Source organism: Leptodactylus fuscus, chromosome 8 (assembly GCF_031893055.1).
Source record: "Leptodactylus fuscus isolate aLepFus1 chromosome 8, aLepFus1.hap2, whole genome shotgun sequence".
Taxonomy (NCBI): domain Eukaryota; kingdom Metazoa; phylum Chordata; class Amphibia; order Anura; family Leptodactylidae; genus Leptodactylus; species Leptodactylus fuscus.
The window spans coordinates 49,791,358-49,813,019 of NC_134272.1; the positions used below are offsets into that span (position 1 = coordinate 49,791,358).

At 41.1% G+C, this 21,662-nt stretch overlaps 1 protein-coding gene across 1 annotated transcript; it reads left to right on the forward strand.

The window, feature by feature from the left end:
* The first annotated feature begins 81 nt into the window (after positions 1-81).
* On the forward strand, positions 82-21,485 carry LOC142217246 (uromodulin-like). The gene is made up of 13 exons (XM_075285440.1): positions 82-103; positions 1,934-2,220; positions 3,931-4,047; positions 4,682-4,859; positions 6,401-6,538; positions 9,842-9,856; positions 11,856-12,638; positions 14,123-14,263; positions 14,350-14,552; positions 15,375-15,529; positions 18,565-18,810; positions 18,916-19,078; positions 21,390-21,485. The coding sequence occupies exons 1-13, from the start codon at positions 82-84 to the stop codon at positions 21,483-21,485; spliced, it is 2,544 nt and encodes an 847-aa protein (XP_075141541.1).
* The last annotated feature ends 177 nt before the right edge of the window (positions 21,486-21,662 follow it).

Here is a 21,662-nt window from a genome sequence, read left to right on the forward strand (position 1 = left end):
AAAAAAAAAAAAAATGGTGAAAGTTTTCAGTACGTTAGGAAGGTTTACTAAGCTAAATGTAGCTTAGTTTGTGAAATAAGCATGAAGCTTGTCCTAATGGAAAGTAAGTATATCTTATATAATACGACATTGTATACCAAAATGTTTTATGCAAAATTATTAGCAAAAATAAATATAGACAAAAGTATCCACATGCTGCAGGACCCACTGTAATAAATTTGATACAGGGGAGGTGAAAAAAAAATAAAGAAAAACATTACTTACCTATACTTACCTCCCTTACCTCCTCACAGCATCCAGCACTCTCCTGCTGACATTGGACACTATTCTGTGACATCATCAGCCCAGGGGTCACTAATGAGTCCTGCGATTGGGCCACAAGGTCACCAGTGAGACCCAATCATAGGCCTTATTGCACAGAATGTGGTGGTCATTTTAATTGACTGAGATAAATCTCCACTTGTTTGGTTTTGTGCGAACCATTCTCCTATCTCTAAGGCCGGGTTCACACAATGTATTATGGCACGTAATGTGGTACGTAGACGGCGCGGGAGCTTTTGCGGGCCGTATACGTTCCCATTGTTTTCAATGGGAGCCGGTACCGTATACGCGGCGCTATTTTGCGGCCGTGATTTTGAACCCGGCCTAAGACTGACTAACATAACATAATATTGTGGGTGCAAGGGAAATATGGGGTAGGCTCAAGAGCTAACACAACTCTATAAATAAAATTTTTATAAAGATATGAGGACCATAATATGGCCATAAAAAAACAACATACAACATATTTTGTACAGTATATTTTTTAAGTAGTAAAGTATAAAAAAAATAACAAATCTGGTATTGAGTATTTGTATTGACCCACTGAATAAAGGTAGCAAGCCATTTTTACCAAAATTGAACACAGTGAATATAAACCCCATTAAACCTATTAGGCTTAATTAGGCTTCTTTTCTTTTAGCTCACCCTATGATAAGTTTTTCCTTTTTTACAGTACATTACACAAAATATTAAATGGTGTCATTACAAAATGCAACTAATCCTGCAAAAAAAGCTCTCACATGTCTATGATGATGAAAAAAAAAAAATGTGTTTTTTGTAAAGTTGGAAGGAAAAACAAAAATTTGTTTTTATGGAAAAGCGGATTTTCACGTGGAATCCGCCTCAAAATCCACTTACCAAAACAACTCCCATTGACTTCAATGGGAGCCAGTCTCTTTTTTTTTTTCCACTAGCTAGTAGCAGAAAGAAGAAGCGACATGTCCTATCTTACCAAAGATTCCATGGCTAAATCAGCTGCGGGGTCTGCAGCTCGAGACACGCTCCTGTTTAGACCTAATCAGGAGTGGTATACCGCGATGGAATGCGGTTGCTGCATCGGCATCCCATCACGGCTAGCTGCGCGGTATTGTTCACAAGGCAGAAAATATTTCCATGACCTTTTCCTCTGTGTGAATATACCCTAAGGCTGCCTTCACACGGAGTAACGCAGGGCTTGTAAAAATCCTCATTCACAGCCGTACACGCGAGCGCAGCGGAAAGCTCCCGAACACTTCCCATTCACTTCAATGGGAGCACTCGTAACGTCGGCTTTACGCGTGTACGTGTGCGTGTGAATGAGGATTTTTACAAGCCCACCGTTACTCCGTGTGAGCCTAAGACTGTTTGCAAACTATCAGCTAGTAGCCTCTTCTAGAAACTTGTAACTGCCAAACTCATTTCCTTCTTGTGAGTAAAGTTTTTCAGTTCACATCTGTGTCCAACTGAGCCCTCCACTAATGCTGAATGGGGAACCACCAACTCGTACATTACTGGAGAAGGGTCCCACCAACCCAGTTCATAATTTACACTTTTTTATGCCGCAAACAGTAGCACCCATTTAATAAAATCCCCATTGCCTTCATTGTCTTCATTGTTTGTTTGTTTTTTTTAGAAATTTCGGAAAGTGTTGCAAAGACAAAAGCTGAATTTGAGATAAATCTAAGTAACTATAATTTCTGGGACTATTACTACAGATATCTAAATTACTTGAATAGTAAGAAAGACTCCTATAACCATCTTTTCTGCAACCAGTCAATTCTGCACGGACTCCGGAGAGCACTAGAGATTTCACCCACTGAAAGTTTCATTCTGACATTAAGCAGTGGATCTGTCATTGACTATAATAATACTGAAGTCCTCACAGACATTCACCAGCTGCTCAAGGAAAAGAATTCTCAGGTTTGTAGACAAGCTGGCTGTAAAACTATCACTGAATTACATTGATATTTGTTTACTAGTCTACCATGTAGCAGGTTCTCAGGAGCCTGTATGCACAGACTTTCTGGTGCCTTAGGCTACAGCTAGAGATGAGCAAATTGAAGTTGATGAAGCGGAATTCAATTTGAATTTTAGGAAATATTTCATTCACATCGAATCCAGAATTCCTCGCACTACGTGGTAAATCACACAGCTTTGATCGGTGGTTTTAACCCCTTTTATGCCCTAGTCAAACATGACAGCGGCATCCAAGGGCTTCCACCATGCTACATATTCCCCGCAACACCCCCTGAGACTAGATCAGGGGTGCTATCATGATTAAAAATAAAAAAAATACTGATACTCACCTGTATTGGGCTCAGCATCCACTGTGGAGGAAGCTCTTCTGGCTGGTGACTGAGGTCTTGTTCTCCAGGCCTCACTGTTGGGGCCTGTGATTGGGCCACAGCGGTCACATGGAGCGCGCCGTTGTGTGATGACATCATCGGCCAGAGTAATGACATCATCGCGCCCCACGTGACCACTGAGGACCAATCACAGGCCCCAGCAGTGATGTCTGGGGAGCAGGACCTCAGTCTCTGGCTGGTAGAGCTCCGGAGTGGATGCTGAGCCCAGGACAGGTGAGTATTGGTATTTTTTGTTTTTAATCACGACGGCAACCCCCGAAAACATATATAATAAATCCCTTAAGATGCTGTGGTCATCTTTGATAGCGGCATCTCAGGGGTTAAAACCCGCAATCAGAGCTCAGCTCTGACCGGAGGTGTTAGAGGACAGTGTCAGCTGTTACATACAGTTTCTCTGTGTGCACCATGCTTCCGTGTGGTTTGTAGGAAGTCCTTCCCGGCAGCGCGCTACTATTAGGGTGGTGGTCGGGAAGGGATTAAGGCCATTTGTCACAAATTAATTCGGATCAAACCGAATATTTTTGGACAATTCGGCGAACTATCCAAAATTCGGCGAATTTCCCCAAAATGTCCTTATCTCTAGCTACAGCCATAAAGTTTGCTATACCTTAAGGCTAAGGCTCCACGTTGCAGAAATGCAACTTTTTTTGCTGCAGACTCTGCAGCATTGTTTTTGAGCAAAGCTTGTAGATAGCTTTTTTTGGTGTGTTTTAACTAATTCGTTTTTATGGTAGCATACAATATGTCTGCATTGGTTACAGTCTGTTTGAACAGCAGTAATGAGGAACATGGGCAGTTGATGACCAAGTCTGAATACTACAGTATATCAATCTTTCAGTTGCTCAGCTGGTTGTCATGGGCATCTGCAGAAATTTTATCTTTAAGTGAATGGTGAGTGGGACCTGGTGCTACTGTAAATCCTTCTAAAAAAAAAAAAAAAACCATCTTCATTTCATACCATCAGTGTCGGATGGCCCATTAGAGGACTAGAAGATCCTCTGATATGCCCAAACTCTAACACAATAATGGTCCAGTGGAAGCCACTCAACCTTGAAGCATGCTACAGTCTTTTTCCTAGAGGTAGTTGCAGGGAAGATTCTCAGAATCTTTTTATCTGGTGGGCCCAGGCACCTCTGTCCAACACTGCATACCATAGAAAGTAGAACAATTCTATAAATCCTCCAATTTCCTAAAAATCTGTATTTGATTATAATATCTGTAGTACATTTATTTGACATTTGTTCATTTATATATCTATATTAAGGTTTTCTTTTTAAACTATGACTATTGTGGTCAAGAATTAGAAGAAGAAGTTTTGGATGAGATTGCAAGTCAGAGTTTTGGACACTATTCAAAGATTGATATCTCCGAATTGACGGAGGTAAGTAACATAAGGAAAGTATAAAAGCTAGGTTTCATCTCCATTAATCCCACTATAAGACACTGTGGATATTGTTTATTGTTTGAAAATATGTGTTAAAAGATTAAAGGGGCTGTCCAAGATTTTTTTTTTATTTATGGTCTATCTTTAGGATAGGCCATACATATCGGATTGTTGGGGACTGGCAGATAGCCCGCACATGGATCATGTTCAAGGCGACTTCTGACATGTACACTGTACACAATACCGAGAAATTGTCTCTGTGCCCTATATAGCAGCTGTACACTGGTGCCGCAGCTCAGCTTCTACTGACATCAAAATTCCTGCATGTACAAGTTTGTGTCCGTGCAAAAAAAAATGGCTTCCAGGCAGAGAGGCTGCATACGGACCCTGGCGGTCACCTTTAAAAACCTATTCAAATGAATGGGTTTTCAAGCTGATATGCAGCAAGCCATCCCCTATCTAGTTTCCCCGGGGTTTAAGATGGAAACCCCGGAGTGCACAGCGGTGGTAGTGTGAACGCCCCCTAATATGTATGGCCAGCTTTATTTTTATTTGATGTAAAGTACGTAGTAGTCAGTGAACAACTAGTGGGTAGATCATTGTTCTATTTAATCTTCTGTCCATTTCATAGGTTTCCTATGGTTTTGACTTATTTCTTTCTAAACCTTTGAATTCTTCTGTGCGGATCTTAAATGCGGACATAAGTTCACTTAGTCATTATACAGAGGAGTTTACTGTAATGTCGTCCTTAACCTTCATGATGATTACCACAAATGGAAATGGAAGCTTCAACTTTATTGATCCTTATGGTGAGTATGTTCTTATTAAAGTGGATTCCTCAGGATTTCTATCTTACGGAAGCATTTGATGCATGAAGCTGATTAAAGCTGAGGCCCAACGTTGCAGCTTTTTTTTGTTGCAGATTTTGCTGTGTTTTTTTGAGCAAAAACCAGGACTGGATTGAGAAGAAGGCAGACGTATTAGAGCTTTGTATATATTTCCTATTCCTTTTGTAGCCATTCTTGGCTTTGGCTCACAAAACCACAGCAAAATTTGCAACAAAAAAAGCTGCGGGGCCTCAGCCTAAAGGGTGAAACAGGGGTTTAGGTTCAATATATTGTATGCATCTCTTGCTTCCCCCTCACCAAAGATTCGCTGAAGAAGATGACACCTGTTGGGCAGCTCTCTGTTTTGCTTTTTGCCTTTGCCCGTTTCTACTTTTTTTAGACAGACACAAAATCGTAATAAACCATACCTTTTTTTTGTCTGTCCAAAAAGTGGGCAGAAACAAATTATTTTAAAACAGTTAAGAGCTACGGTACTGGCACCGATAGCTCTTCACCAGGGGCACAGAACATGAAAGCCGATAGTACGTTGAATTCAGTGCACTGTCGGCTTTCTAGCAGTGTATTACACCGCATGTGCCCCAGGAGGTGAAAGGTCCCCTTTAAGTAACACTTCTTTAAAATTACATTTATGCACTAATTTTGGAACCAGGGAAATAATTTGAATATCTTTTGGATGACTATGTAATCCTGCTGCATATATTGTGGGTTCTTTAGGGGGCGTTCACACTACCGTTGGATGTCTGTTATGATAGGATCTGTTAAAAGAAAAAAAAAAACGGACATCTATCATAACAGACGTTAACAGACACTAACTTCAGTTAGTGTTCATTAATGTCTGTTTTTATACCGTCCATTTTTTTTCTTTGTTCTGCTTTCTGAGCATGCGCAAAAAAATGGGCAGAAATAATGAACAGTATAACTGACGACCAGCCGTTATTATTCGTCATATGTCCGTGAGCCATAGACATTAGTGTTAAAAAATAACAGACACTTAAAATCCATTATAAATCTGTTATTTTCAAGGGACCCGAAAGTTCTGCACCCTGTGTTATGTCCACCAAAGTAATGGATCTCTGATGGATTTGTTGAAAATGGAAACTAACGGACAACAATTTCCATTTGAAATCAATGGGATTTTTAATGGATTTTTGATCTGTTAGTGTGCATTAACATTTTCTGGCAAATGCTAACAACGGACACTAACAATAGTAGTGTGAATGTCCCCTTTTATAAATCCTTTTCACTCCAAGGGTTTATTTGTACGATACAGTCAAATTGCGATTTACTGCTGGATAAGCTGCAAAATCGTGGCACAATGCATCAGTCACTTACACTGCACAAAACACAATTAAAATATATTCACACTATGTGGTCTAAGTGAAACTTTGCAGCTTCCATGCAACAGCTGGTAGGTAGGGAGCTTGCTTGGAACCCTGAATGGCAATCCTAATAGCAATACAGAATAATAATACGATGACTTTGTCTCTGCTTTTTTTTTTTAGGAAACAAACCCATTTTTGAGAGAAAGCTTTCACACATCACTGGTAACAGCTACTTAGTAAAATTTCCAGTCTCTGGTAACTGGACATTAGCAATGGTTTGTTATGAGTTTTGTTCCGTAAGGATATGGGGATTCATGGGTATGTAGTTTTTAATATCTATCTATCTATCTATCTATCTATCTATCTATCTATCTATCTATCTATCTATCTATCTGTCTGTCTGTCTGTCTGTCTGTCTGTCTGTCTGTCTGTCTGTCTGTCTATCTATCTATCTATCTATCTATCTATCTGTATATGTTGTGTAGAGTAGATTCCTAAGGATCAATATTGCATAAGAAAAGTTCCCCCCCCAAAAAAAAAAAAAAAAAAAAAATATATATATATATATATATATATATATATATATATATATATTACTTTAGACAGCTCCAATGTCTCAATGTCCTATAATTAGGGATGAGTGAACACTGTTCGGATCAGCCATTCCAAACAGCACGCTCCCATAGAAATGAATGGAAGCAGCTGGCACATACACTTTGCTGGTGGCCGGTCGCTTAACCCCCCGCGTGCCGACTATGTCCATTCATTTCTATGGGAGCGTACTGTTTGGAATGGCTGTGCCGAACAGTGTTCGCTCATCTCTACCTATAATGTCTACTTTTCAGGGGAACAATGACCAAACTTTTCATGTATCCTTAATAGAGATGAGCGAACACTAAAATGTTCGAGGTTCGAAATTCGATTCGAACAGCCGCTCACTGTTCGAGTGTTCGAATGGGTTTCGAACCCCATTATAGTCTATGGGGAACATAAACTCGTTAAGGGGGAAACCCAAATTCGTGTCTGGAGGGTCACCAAGTCCACTATGACACCCCAGGAAATGATACCAACACCCTGGAATGACACTGGGACAGCAGGGGAAGCATGTCTGGGGGCATAAAAGTCACTTTATTTCATGGAAATCCCTGTCAGTTTGCGATTTTCGCAAGCTAACTTTTCCCCATAGAAATGCATTGGCCAGTGCTGATTGGCCAGAGTACGGAACTCGACCAATCAGCGCTGGCTCTGCTGGAGGAGGCGGAGTCTAAGATCGCTCCACACCAGTCTCCATTCAGGTTCGACCTTAGACTCCGCCTCCTCCGGCAGAGCCAGCGCTGATTGGCCGAAGGCTGGCCAATGCATTCCTATGCGAATGCAGAGACTTAGCAGTGCTGAGTCAGTTTTGCTCAACTACACATCTGATGCACACTCGGCACTGCTACATCAGATGTAGCAATCTGATGTAGCAGAGCCGAGGGTGCACTAGAACCCCTGTGCAAACTCAGTTCACACTAATAGAATGCATTGGCCAGCGCTGATTGGCCAATGCATTCTATTAGCCCGATGAAGTAGAGCTGAATGTGTGTGTTAAGCACACACATTCAGCACTGCTTCATCACGCCAATACAATGCATTAGCCAGTGCTGATTGGCCAGAGTACGGAATTCGGCCAATCAGCGCTGGCTCTGCTGGAGGAGGCGGAGTCTAAGGTCGGACCTGAATGGAGACTGGTGTGGAGCGATCTTAGACTCCGCCTCCTCCAGCAGAGCCAGCGCTGATTGGCCGAATTCCGTACTCTGGCCAATCAGCGCTGGCCAATGCATTCTATTAGCCCGATGAAGTAGAGCTGAATGTGTGTGCTAAGCACACACATTCAGCACTGCTTCATCACGCCAATACAATGCATTAGCCAGTGCTGATTGGCCAGAGTACGGAATTCGGCCAATCAGCGCTGGCTCTGCTGGAGGAGGCGGAGTCTAAGGTCGGACCTGAATGGAGACTGGTGTGGAGCGATCTTAGACTCCGCCTCCTCCAGCAGAGCCAGCGCTGATTGGCCGAATTCCGTACTCTGGCCAATCAGCGCTGGCCAATGCATTCTATTAGCCCGATGAAGTAGAGCTGAATGTGTGTGCTTAGCACACACATTCAGCTCTACTTCATCGGGCTAATAGAATGCATTGGCCAATCAGCGCTGGCCAATGCATTCTATTAGCTTGATGAAGCAGAGTGTTCACAAGGGTTCAAACGCACCCTCGACTCTGATGTAGCAGAGCCGAGGGTGCACAAGGGTTCAAGTGCACCCTCGGCTCTCCTACATCAGAGCCGAGGGTGCGCTTGAACCCTTGTGCAGCCTCAGCTCTGCTACATCAGAGCCGAGGGTGCGCTTGAACCCTTGTGCACACTCTGCTTCATCAAGCTAATAGAATGCATTGGCCAGCACTGATTGGCCAGAGTACGGAATTCGGCCAATCAGCGCTGGCCAATGCATCCCTATGGGAAAAAGTTTATCTCACAAAAAATCACAATTACACACCCGATAGAGCCCCAAAAAGTTATTTTTAATAACATTCCCCCCTAAATAAAGGTTATCCCTAGCTATCCCTGCCTGTACAGCTATCCCTGTCTCATAGTCACAAAGTTCACATTCTCATATGACCCGGATTTGAAATCCACTATTCGTCTAAAATGGAGGTCACCTGATTTCGGCAGCCAATGACTTTTTCCAATTTTTTTCAATGCCCCCAGTGTCGTAGTTCCTGTCCCACCTCCCCTGCGCTGTTATTGGTGCAAAAAAGGCGCCAGGGAAGGTGGGAGGGGAATCGAATTTTGGCGCACTTTACCACGCGGTGTTCGATTCGATTCGAACATGGCGAACACCCTGATATCCGATCGAACATGTGTTCGATAGAACACTGTTCGCTCATCTCTAATCCTTATGCTTGGTCATTTGGTCAACCAAGTGACAGTGATCGATGGAGCCAATTTGCCTTCATCGTTACTCATTCTCCTAACCCTCTGACTCTCCACTTCTTCTCTTCTCTCTGCTCCAGTGCCATACATAACCCTCACAGTTTCAGTGATGGAGGAGGCGAGGAGGCTAGAAATTATGAAATTCACACTCGCCATTCTCTCCCCAGGCCATCACTGCCATCTATATTAATAGAAGAGCTCATTGCAGAAGCTCAGTGGGCCCACCAGACTCCATGGGCCTCATACTTGCCTGGACTGGCTCTTTATTTAATTATCATCTTGCTTTAAAGGATTTTTCAGGACTTTGATATCAATGACCTAGCCAAGAACAATAACCCACCCAATGAGAGCAATAACCCACCACATTCACTATACCGTTTACAGAGCAGTATGGCTCTATACAGTGTGTTAAGACCAGACCACAACTCCTGTTAGCTCATGGGTGGAAGTGTCGTGTTGGACCATCACCAATCTGACATTGATCACCTAAGAATACATCATTAATATTGAAATCCTATAAAAGTATTAGCTGATAAAAGTCTCTAAGGTCTCTAGAATCTCTAGTAGCCAGCTCTGGGATGTGGTAAAAGTAATTGTTAAAAGTAAAATTCCTAAAGTCACTAAATAATTTAATTTTTATTTGTTTTACAGGTAGTAAATCTCTAGGTGAGTACAATTAAAGGGTGGATGAGTTTCCATGAAAAATGTAAATATATGCTTTCTCAGGCTGTGGGAATGTACAATAAGGAGTTTTCTGCCTCCCATCCATTACTACTATTATGGCGTTCTTTACATGTAATTCTGTCAGAAGTAACTGTAAAATAGCAAACAGATACCTGAGAAAAGTTCAAGAGACCATAATATAGGATATCCAGGAAACACTGGTCTGCAAATACAAGGCAGAATGCAATTGAGGAGATCCATGGAGCAGGAAAAGAAAGATCTGAGCACAATCATGAAATCTTCTTACTGTCTATGACCAGCAATAACACAAACAGAAGTAGGTACAGGTGCATAGTAGATTTCTTACATTTGTAAACTGTGAGATGCCCTTAGTCCAGCCTACAGAGACTCCACTCAATGAAAATCTGTCTTAATCTGAAGGTAACTAACTAACTAGTAAGGGCCCCTTCACACGGAGTAAACGCGCCGCGCATTGTGGCGCGTTTACGGCGCGTGTACGCCGCGTTTTTTTACGGTGCGCGATTACGCCGCGTTAATGCGGCGTAATCGCGCACCGTAAAAAAAACGCGGCGTACACGCGCCGTAAACGTGCCACAATGCACGGCGCGTTTACTCCGTGTGAAGGGGCCCTAACAGGGAGGAAACAGCAAATTAGCTAGAAAAGTATTCAGCCCCCTATATCAATACTTTGCAGAGCCATCTTTTGCCTGCAATTACAGCTGCAAGTCTTTTGGGCTATGTCTCTACCAGCTTTGCACATCTAGAGAATGAAATTTTTGCTCATTCTTCCTTGCAAAATAACTCATGCTAGATTGGATGGAGACATCTGTGAACAGCAATTTTCATGTCTCATCACAGAAGCTCAGTGGAATTTAGGTCTGGACTTTGACTGGGCCATTCTAACACCTGAATATTCTTTGACCTAAACCATTCCACTGTAGCTCTGGCTGTATGTTTAGGGTCATCGTCTACTGGAAGGTGAATCTCCTTCCCAGTCTCAAATCTTTAGCAACCTCCAACAGATTTTCTTCCAGGATTGTATTTATCTCCATCCATATTCCCATCAACTTTGACAGGCTACCTGATGAAGAAAAGCTTCCCCACAGCATGATCTGACCACAGCACCTTCTTCCACATGTTTACTGTGTCCCTTATATCGCTTGGGGCAAACTCCAAACAGCACTTCTTATGGTCTTCTATAAAGGTCAGATTTGTGGAGTGCACAACTTATAGTTGTCCTGTGAACAGTTTCTCCCACCTGAGCTGAAGATATCTGCAGCTCCTCCAGAGTGACCATGGGTATTTTGGCTGCTTCACTGACCAGTGCTCTCCTTGCTTCATCTGTTAGTTTAGGTGGACGGCCATGTGGTGGTAGATTTGCAGTTGTAGAATACATTTTCCATTTTTTTAGATGATGGACTGAACAGTGCTCCTTGTGATGGTCAAAGCTTGGGATATGTTTTATAACCTAACCCTCTTTAAAGTTCTCCACAACTTTATCTCTGACTTGTCTGGTGAGTTCCTTGGTCTTCATGATGCTGTTTGTAAACTAGTGTTCTCTAACAAACCATTGAGACCTTTACAGAACAGGTATTTATACTAAGACTATATTAAACATGGTTGGATTTTCAATGAGGTTGGAACACCATCTTTTAAGAGCTGGATGACTTGCTTGCTTGCTGGATTTTTATAGCCCCCTTAAACCATAGTCATTTAGTGAGCTATTTTAGTGAGTTACCCAGCATGGGAGAGCACTGCGGTGATGGAGAGAGGATACTGGCGGTGGAGGCTAAAACCAATCCGAATGAGAGCTGGTCATTTTAAAGAAGGCTCCTGTACCTAAACTATAATGTACTGTTATTGCAAATCAATAACTGAGAAATCCTTTATTTTGGGGAGGGTTTTTGCACAGCAGGGGTTTTAATGTATTTTAGTCAATGTATATTCTTCTAGTTTTCAAACATTTTTATTATTCTTATAGGAAAATGTTCAAGCTCCGATTGTGGTCCATATGCCTCCTGTGAAGAATTTGGCGCCTACCAGCAGTGCGCGTGTACCACTGGATTTGAAGGAGATGGATCAGTTTGTCGTGATATAGATGAGTGTAGTAACTATTTTCTGAGTAACTGTTTGGGCAATTGTACAAATACTATTGGATCCTTCAACTGTTCCTGTCCCCCTGGATATGAATATTTAGAAAGTGAAGGTTGTGTTGACATCAATGAATGTCTAAACCATGTCTGTCATCCTTTAGCTGCTTGTACAAATGATTACGGCTCATATACTTGTACATGTCCTGATGGATATAATGGAGATGGAGAGAACTGTGAACTGGAGTGCCAAAAAGAGGCAATGCCTGAGTCAGACAGAGACTGGGGTGTATCCATTGACCCAAGTGGGTGCTGGGAGCCCTGCTACAACTACAAAGCAGTTAATGACCCATGGCGGCTTATTAACACTGAATCTAAATATTTCTATCGGTGTGACAATGACTTGTATGGTTGGTATAGATTTCAAGGAAGGACAGAAATGAAAATTCCAGACCACTGCATAGAAGAATACAGATGTGGGACACAAATCCCACTGTGGATAAATGGTACCCATCCCAAGATAGAAGATGGATCAGTGAATTCTACTGTCTGTGCATCATGGGATGGAGATTGTTGCTCGTGGACACAACCCATTGTTATAAGGGCTTGCCCAGGTGGATACTATGTGTACAAGATCCTGCAAAAATCACTATGTAATTCAGCCTACTGTACAGGTAAGTTGTCATATAAATGTGTCACAACATCCAATAAAATTAGACAATATATTATATGAAAATCCATTTGTTAGCATTTTAATTTAATTTTAATAAAATAGTATTATTAATGTAATATTTATTAAAGTAGTATTATCAAATATTATTAAATTCTAATTTATTACTTACAAATAATCTTGATAGGATAATTCCATCTAAAATACACTAAAACCTTGTTAAAGGGGTATTTCCCGCTTGGCCAAACATGGCTGAAATGGAAATATATGGCTTTCTCCTGACCACAAGGTAGACAGTTATGACGAAAGTGTTTGATCTATGCTTCCATTGCTTCCTGTTATATTCTCTAAATCTACCGTAGAGATACATGTAAATAGGAGTTCCAGAATACCCCATAAGATGACCACCAAAATGGCCACTATCCATAGTAAACAATGGAGCTAAACTCAGTTACATAAAACCTGGTACAGACTTGATCATATAACAGGTTACAGTAGTTTTTATTATCTTACACCAGTCACTTCATGAGTAGAAAATGTAAATCCCTGTTCCCCATATGTCAGCCGTTCACAGCCCTTCCATTAAATGAATAGGAGCCAGGAAAGCACGGGCTGCAAAATAGGACAGGAATGGGACCTGTTCTATATTTTGTGACCCGGAGCGTCGGCCAGCACAAGGGACTGTCAAATTGACAGTAATGTGTACGGGCCCATAGAAAAGAATGGGTTAGTGTGCTATGCATGAAATACATGGATACCACACTGGCCACAGTAGTACAAGACGCCTTAGACTTGCAGTTTTCATCACTACTTCCATAAATATCAGACCCCATTTTAGTCAATTGGGTACAATAGGTGACCTTTGTATCCATTATGTTACCGTATGTCCTAAGATACACTGTCTACCAATAAGTATTTGGACACCTGGGGTAGAATAGAAAAAAAAAACATTTATTCATATACAACAGTTGGTAGAACCCAGCAGATGCTTCCTTATGGATGGTATTGATCAACACAATACTCCCGGATGCCTGTTGAAACTCCTGGTGAATGTGAGCCATTGGGTGGGTGCGGTTTGTCTGGCCATCACCCCTGGGTCTCTATCTCTTTCGGGGGGTCTGCTGACTCAGGGGACATTCTGATAATCACTGTTCACTTTTAACTTCGTAATCACATAGGCCAATGGGTAATTCAGTTCGCTTGCTATGTCCCTTAAAAATTGACCATTTCTGTGTTGGAGCCTGTGAAGAGAAGAGTCCTGTACATGTCTATCTTATGCATAGAGCAGGGAAAGAAGCTATTATGAGTTAGATGTTCCCATTTTACCTTGACCCTTGGTTATTGATATAGTAAGTCTGTCCTTGATTGTACTCATTATAGGCTTGGACATGGTCCCGCAGACTATAAACATGAATATCCAAGTACATAAACTTTGCACAAATAAATTATCATAATGAATAGGATTTTTTTTTTATTTTTATTTTGCAGAACCTCTTGAAGCGAACCAAAACTGCTCCTCGGAGTACTGTGCAGCAGATGAAGAATGTATAAGCTTGGAAGGAAAATCAGAATGTCACTGCGGGAATAGCTATGATCCACTAAATGCATCAGAATCCAAACCACAGTCAAGTATGGATGGTTTTCCTATATGACTAATAAGTTTAATTTATCTTTTATGTATCCAATGTTTTAATGTTTTTAATATTATCTTTTAGATGCCCTTTACCCAGATTTAGTCTGCAAATCTAGCCAGATCTTATTGTCGTATAGCAAATGTAAGTTGGAAAACATGGGTTACGACACATCATCAATGCACCTTAAGGACAAAACATGCACAGGGTTCATTGGAAGAGAAGATATAAGTTATGTTCGGATTGAAATGTTGCCGAGAAGTGGACATTGTGGCGCACAGCTTAAGGTTTGTATGTGACTGCTGAAGGAAGTTCATGGTATGTGAACAGAGCCCTTAAAAATTGGAATGGGGTTTTACTAAGTCAGTGTCAGTGGCTAGTAAGGGTAGAGAAAAAGGGCCTTCAGGTGAAAAAAAAGTTGTTGTTTTTTTCTAAAAACAGTGCCACTCTTTATTTTAATGTGAAAATGCACAATACTGAACACACCCCAAGGGCTAGAGGGGTGATATTTTTTAACCAAATTAATACTACTATGCTTACAGTTACGGGTGTACAACCCATATAAAAAAGTTTTGGCTTTCCTGGGCCAAGGGCCATAGCTATAGGCCCTGCAGTGGTGTGTGTGCCTGGTATTGCAGTTCATTCCATTTACTTGGTGATGTAGTCAATGGACGTGACATCACATGGCTCAGAGATCACATCTGCAGCTTCCAAAAGCTGATCCATAGGGGTGTCACGTGTTGGACCTCCAGTCTTTAATTGATAACCAATACTTAGACCCAGAAAACTACTTTAACTAAATTAGAGCTCAATTCTAAGTGGACACATTACTAGAGCTGATTTGGATTATTCTTGGCCATCTACTAAAGGAAAATAGTCTAAAGTTAACCAAACATAGCAAACTTATATCAGCTGAGTATGAATATGTTTAGGGGACCTTCACTCAACATATATCAGGGGTAAAAGAGACATCCTGTCAACTCTCTAAGCTTCACCTCTAGGGTGAATCTATATCAATTTGAGGATTTGATGTATGTGAGAGTTATTGTTAGGGACTTGTCTTATATTACCCACAAAGCTTCTCAAAATTTTATACATTTCATTTTCAGGCAAATAAAACCCATTTGACGTATACTAACTCGGTATATCTGTCTCAAAAATTTGATGGTATTGTCCAAAGAAATGAAGCTATAGTGAATTTCTCCTGTTCTTATCCACTAAACATGGAAGTTAGTCTTTGGACAGCAATAAATCCATTTGTCAGGTAAAGTATTTTAACCATCCAGTTATAATGATCGAGTTATCAGTAAAGGCTTCTGGGAAAGTTGAGCATGATGTTCAGGGTGCTTCCTATAGAGGGCAGCATAACAGAGGCACTGTCTCCCTATTTACATCTTGGGAGACAGATTAGCATATTCCTCCCATGTTCCCTTGCAGTGGAGCGACTATGGCTGTATAAGTCTCCACACACCTAATAGGTGGTTTCTCCTTAAGGAGGAACATTATCCCCATAATCTGGTCTTTCAGCCTCTCACTTCTACCAAGTCAGTTCTCTCTACGCTGCGCTGATGAGGTCCAACCAGACCGAAACGGCCGTCTGTAGCTGAGAAATTGACTTGGTAAAAATCCCACATTATACAGTTTACTTATGTGAAAGTCGGGCATGATGTTTTGGGCACTTCTTATAGAGAGCAGCATAACAGAGGCACTGTCTCCCTATTTACATCTTGGGAGACAGACTTGCATATTCCTCCCACGTTATAGTAGTGAACTATGAGATTTCATCCACTAACGTATTATTGTAAACCACACATATTAGCTAGCATAGCAAATTTTTGAATTGAATTTGTATAGTGAGAAATTGGAGTCTTTAAAGGGTTATTCCCATCTTTCCAAATCACTGCTGAGGTGAACTAACTGCTCCCTGCTCAGTCCCTAAAATAGGACATATAGGAAGAACCAAAGGGTGCTTGCTGTTCTAGGTGAATGGGGTCCAAGCTATTACTTTATAAAGTTATGGAAACGGCAACTGCTCTGCTGTTTCTATACAGTAAGTCCCACCCTAGGGAACGAGATTTATTAGAATTTATTCCCATCTTAGCAGTAATTTCCTAAAATGGGAATAACCTTTCAACAAAATTTCAGAAAAGTTAAAAGGAACACCTCCTCCCCCAAGTATATTCAGCTGTCACCACCACATTACAGAGCACATTACAGTGATAAACAATATCCCTCTGTTATATATGTCACTTTTGTTGGTTTGGAGAAAAGCAACTTTGAAGTCTTATGCAAATGAGGCAGTTGGTGCACTGGGGGCGGGGCTTCAGGTTCCTCTTACTACTCAAATCCCTACCATCTCTGACCTGCACTACTCCATGCAGTGAGAGCTGATCCATTCACTGCTATCCCCCAATCCTCCCATGTTTGGTAAAGGAAGAATTTCATACATACATACAGTCCTATGAAAAAGTTTGGGCACCCCTATTAATTTTAATCATTTTTAGTTCTAAATATTGTGGTGTTTGCAGCAGCCATTTCAGTTTTATATATCTAATAACTGATGGACACAGTAATATTTCAGGATTGAAATGAGGTTTATTGTACTAACAGAAAATGTGCAATATGCATTAAACCAAAATTTGACCGGTGCAAAAGTATGGGCACCTCAACAGAAAAGTGACATTAAAATTTAGTAGATTCTCCTTTTGCAGAGATAACATCCTCTAGTTGCTTCCTGTAGCTTTTAATCAGTTCCTGGATCCTGGATGAAGGTATTTTGGACCATTCCTCTTTACAAAACAATTCAAGTTCAGTTAAGTTAGATGGTCGCCGAGCATGGACAGCCCGCTCTCAAATGATCTGAAAACAAAGATTGTTCAACATAGTTGTTCATGGGCAGAATACAAAAAGTTGTCTCAGAGATTTAACCTGTCAGTTTCAACTGGGAGGAACATAGAAAGGAAATGGAAGACCACAGTGACAGTTCTTGTTACGCCCAGAAGTGGCAGGCCAAGAAAAATATCAGAAAGGCAGAGAAGAAGAATGGTGAGAACAGTCAAGGACAATCCACAGACCACCTCCAAAGAGCTGCAGCATCATCTTGCTGCAGATGGTGTCACTGTGCAACAATACAGCGCACTTTGCACAAGGAGAAGCTGTATGGGAGATTGATGAGAAAGAAGCTGTTTCTGCAAGCACGCCACAAACAGAGCCCCCTTAGGTATGTAAAAGCACATTTGGACAAGCCTGTGGACTGTTGAAACAAAGACTGAGTTGTTTGGTCATACAAAAAGGCGTTATGAATGGCGTCCAAAAAAAAACAGCATTCCAAGAAAAACACTTGCTACCCACTGTAAAATTTGGTGGAAGTTCCATCATGCTTTGGGGCTGTGTGGCCAATGCCGGCACCGGGAATCTTGTTAAAGTTGAGGGCCGCATGGATTCCACTCAGTATCAGCAGATTCTTGAGAATAATGTTCAAGAATCAGTGACGAAGTTGAAGTTACGCCGGGGATAGATATTTCAGCAAGACAATGATCCAAAACACCGCTCCAAATCGACTCAGGCATTCATGCAGAGGAACAATTACAATGTTCTGGAATGGCCATCCCAGTCCCCAGACCTGATTATCATTGAACATCTGTGGGATGATTTGAAGCGGGCTGTCCATGCTCGGCCACCATCAAACCTAACTGAACTTGAATTGTTTTGTAAAGAGGAATGGTCCAAAATCCCTTCATCCAGGATCCAGGAACTGATTAAAAGCTACAGGAAGCGACTAGAGGCAAAAGGAGGATCTACTAAATATTAATGTCACTTTTCTGTTGAGGTGCCCATACTTTTGCACTGGTCAAATTTTGGTTTAATGCATATTGCACATTTTCTGTTAGTACAATAAACCTCATTTCAATCCTGAAATATTACTGTGTCCATCAGTTATTAGATATATAAAACTGAAATGGCTGCTGCAAACACCAAAATATTTAGAACTAAAATGATTAAGATTAATAGGGGTGCCCAAACTTTTTCATAGGACTGTATGCTTGAATTTTGGTGAAAAAAATGGTTAATAAGCCTTGCACTACATTTATTAATATATTTTTTTTTACTAGCTGGGCTAAAGAGTGTGACTTATAAAATGATTATTTCTACTACTGGTAGTATTATCACTAATAATCATAATAATAATTATTATTATTATTATTATTATTATTATTATTAATTGTAATACATATTTCATATGCACATAAACAAAGGTATTGGCCAATAATTCATAATTTATTTACTTCTTCTTCGCAGCTCAGTTAACATTTCAATTGGAGGAAGTGGAATGTACATTGCAAAGATGGCTCTGTATCTAGACAATAGTTTTACAAGACCATTTGAGGGCTCGGATGTTTCCTTAAGCACGGACTCCATGATGTATATTGGAGTAATCCTGGAGGAAATTCAAGAAGCCAACTTTGTCCTGCTGATGAAAAACTGCTATGCCACCCCGACATCTGACAGCGGACATCCTATCAAATACTATATCATTAAAGACAAGTAAGGTTTTATGAGAATGGATATATTTCTGTATACCCAACGGTATATAAGTATTATTATTCTGAACTAAGTACTTATGTAAAATATTATCTTGTCTGTACCAAGCTGTCCCAACCGCAACGATCCCACCATATCTGTGCAACAAAACGGCGTATCTCTTCATGGACGGTTTTCCATTCAAGTTTTCAAGTTTCTCATGAACTATGATCAAGTTTACTTACACTGCCAAATCAGGCTGTGCAACACTTCAAAAGGAAGCTGTGTACCCGTAAGTATACCTTAAACTGTTTACAGTGCTTACATGATGATATGAAAATGGATAGACTTAAAGGGGATGTCCCATAAAGTAACATTAAAAGGACCTTTCTCGCTCCCCACAATCAGCCTGACTATACTGTGTGCGGAATTATTAGGCAAATGAGTATTTTGATGACATCATCCTCTTTATACATGCTGTCCTACTCCAAACTGTATAGGCTTGAAAGCCAACTACCAATTATGTAAATGAAGCAATTTGCATCTCTGTAATGTGGAGGGTTGTGGTCTAATGACATCAACACCCTATATAAGGTGTGCTTAATTATTAGGCAACTTCCTTTCCTTTGGCAAAATGGGTCAGAAGAGAGATTTGACGGTCTCTGAAAAGTCAAAAATTGTGAGATGTCTTGCAGAGAGATGCAGCAGTCTTGAAATTGCAAAACTTTTGAAATATGATCACCGAACAATCAAGCGTTTCATGGCAAATAGCCAACAGGGTCACAAGAAGCGTGTTGATAAAAAAAAGGCGCAAAATAACTGCCCATGAATTGAGGAAGATCAAGTGTGAAGCTGCCAAGATGCCATTTGCCAGCAGTTTTGCCATATTTCAGAGCTGCAACGTTACTGGAGTATCAAAAAGCACAAGGTGTGCGATACTCAGGGACATGGCCAAGGTAAGGAAGGCTGAAGAACCATCACCTTGAATAAGAAACATAAGATAAAATGTCAAGACTGGACCAAGAAATATCTTAAGACTGATTTTTCTAAGGTTTTATGGACTAATGAAATGAGAGTGACTCTTGATGGGCCAGATGGATGGTCCCGAGGCTGGATCAGTAAAGGGCAGAGAGCTCCACTCCGACTCAGACACCAGCAAGGCAGAGGTGGGGTACTGGTATGGGCTGGTATCATCAAAGAATCCTCTCAAATACAACCTGCCTAATAATTCTACACACAGTGTAGTGGTGGTCGGTGCTCTCGTTCACTTCAATGGGACAGCAGAGATAGTTGAGTGCTGCACTTCAGCTATCTCTGGTGTCAGAGATTTTAATTTTTAATAGAAAATGTAAACAAAAAAGGAGGGGAAATTGTTTGTTTTTCATATCTTTATGGGGGTTTTTTAGCAGCGCAAAGTGCTGCTAGAAAATTGAAATAATTTAAGTAATAAATAAAGATGAGTGAGTAGTGAAATATTCGAGATTCGATATTTGTTTCGAGTAGAGCCTCAATATTCGACTACTCGATCGACTATCGAATCCCACAATAGTCTATGGGAAAAAATGCTTGTTTCAGGGGAAACCACTAACGACTAAAGGAGAATCACCAAGTCCACGAACAGCAGGAGGAGAGTGTTTAAGAGGCGCGCTGTGCAGTTAAAGCGCACGGACCCCATTAAAGTCTATGGGGTCCGTGCGCTTTAACTGCACAGCGCTTGTAGTTGCACTGATAAAAAGTCAGCTCCCTCGTAACCGCAAGCTGCCCGCTCTCCTGACTAGCAAGGACGAGCCTGCTGCAGAACCAGCATTGATTTTCCGCAGGCTCATCCTTGCTAGTCAGGAGAGCTGGCAGCTTGCTGTTACGAGTGAGCTGACTTTTTCTCATAGGAATGAATTGACCAGCGTTGATTGGCCAGTGTACAGCATTCGGCCAATCAACGCTGGTTCTGCCGGAGGCTCGTCTGTGAGGAGGCGGAGTCTAAAATCAGACCACAATGGAGCCTGCTGCAGAACCAGCAGTGATTTGCTGAATGCTATACACTGTATAGCATTTGGCCAATCAACGCTGGCTCTGAATCAAATATTTACTGCAAATAGCAGCAGTAGAATTCCATCGAGTACGAGTATTTCAAATACCGTAGTATTCCATTGAATACCTACTCGATCGAATACTACTCGCTCATCTCTAGTAATAAACCATCCCTGCCTTTCCGATAGGAGGTCCTACTGCAGTAACAGCCAACCCCCTGCTCTTGCAGCTGTATGATTTCATGTAGCTGCTTAACAGGGTTTTCCAGGACTAAGAAAATGTGACTAAAGTCAAGAAATGATTGTTATATGAATGAATAAACATAACTGAGCACCTGATATGTTAATTTTAACCATTTAAACCATTCCTCACATTTTCTGGATGCTTGAATACTTCTTAGTTTCCTCTTCCTGGTTGTGGGAGTGTCAGTGCTTTTCCAGGCATCCCATGTAGACTTCCATCAAAGTATTTTAGCAGGAAGTTACAGTGTTTTAAGACTGTGCTGTTCACCAATTTTCTTTACAAAACCATACATTTGCCATTTTACATAATAAAAAGTCTTATTGTATCTGCAGAAATGCTCTGGGGCGAGGTCAGCCCGGTTGGATGATCCAGCTGCTGCACTTATGTCTCTGGGACCAATTCGCCAAAAAGGTAATGCTGTCCCTTAAGGCAATGACTTCCCTGTTTTTGGATGAGAATGCGAACATTTTGTGTGGTCGTTTGTTGCGTTCACAGTAATGCCGCTCTTGAAGAAAAGATCTTATTGCTATTGTGCTGTTCCAATTCTCTGCACATGTTGCATAAACTTAAACAATATTTTCCATTATTTTTAATGTTACCATTTA

Coding starts and splice junctions, on each gene's coding strand:
- LOC142217246 (XM_075285440.1), top strand. CDS start 82: ATGAAGCTTGTCCTAATGGAAA. Junction 15,530..18,564: donor GCAATAAATCCATTTGTCAG/GTAAAGTATTTT, acceptor TCTTCTTCGCAG/CTCAGTTAACATTTCAATTG. Junction 19,079..21,389: donor CAAAAGGAAGCTGTGTACCC/GTAAGTATACCT, acceptor TTGTATCTGCAG/AAATGCTCTGGGGCGAGGTC.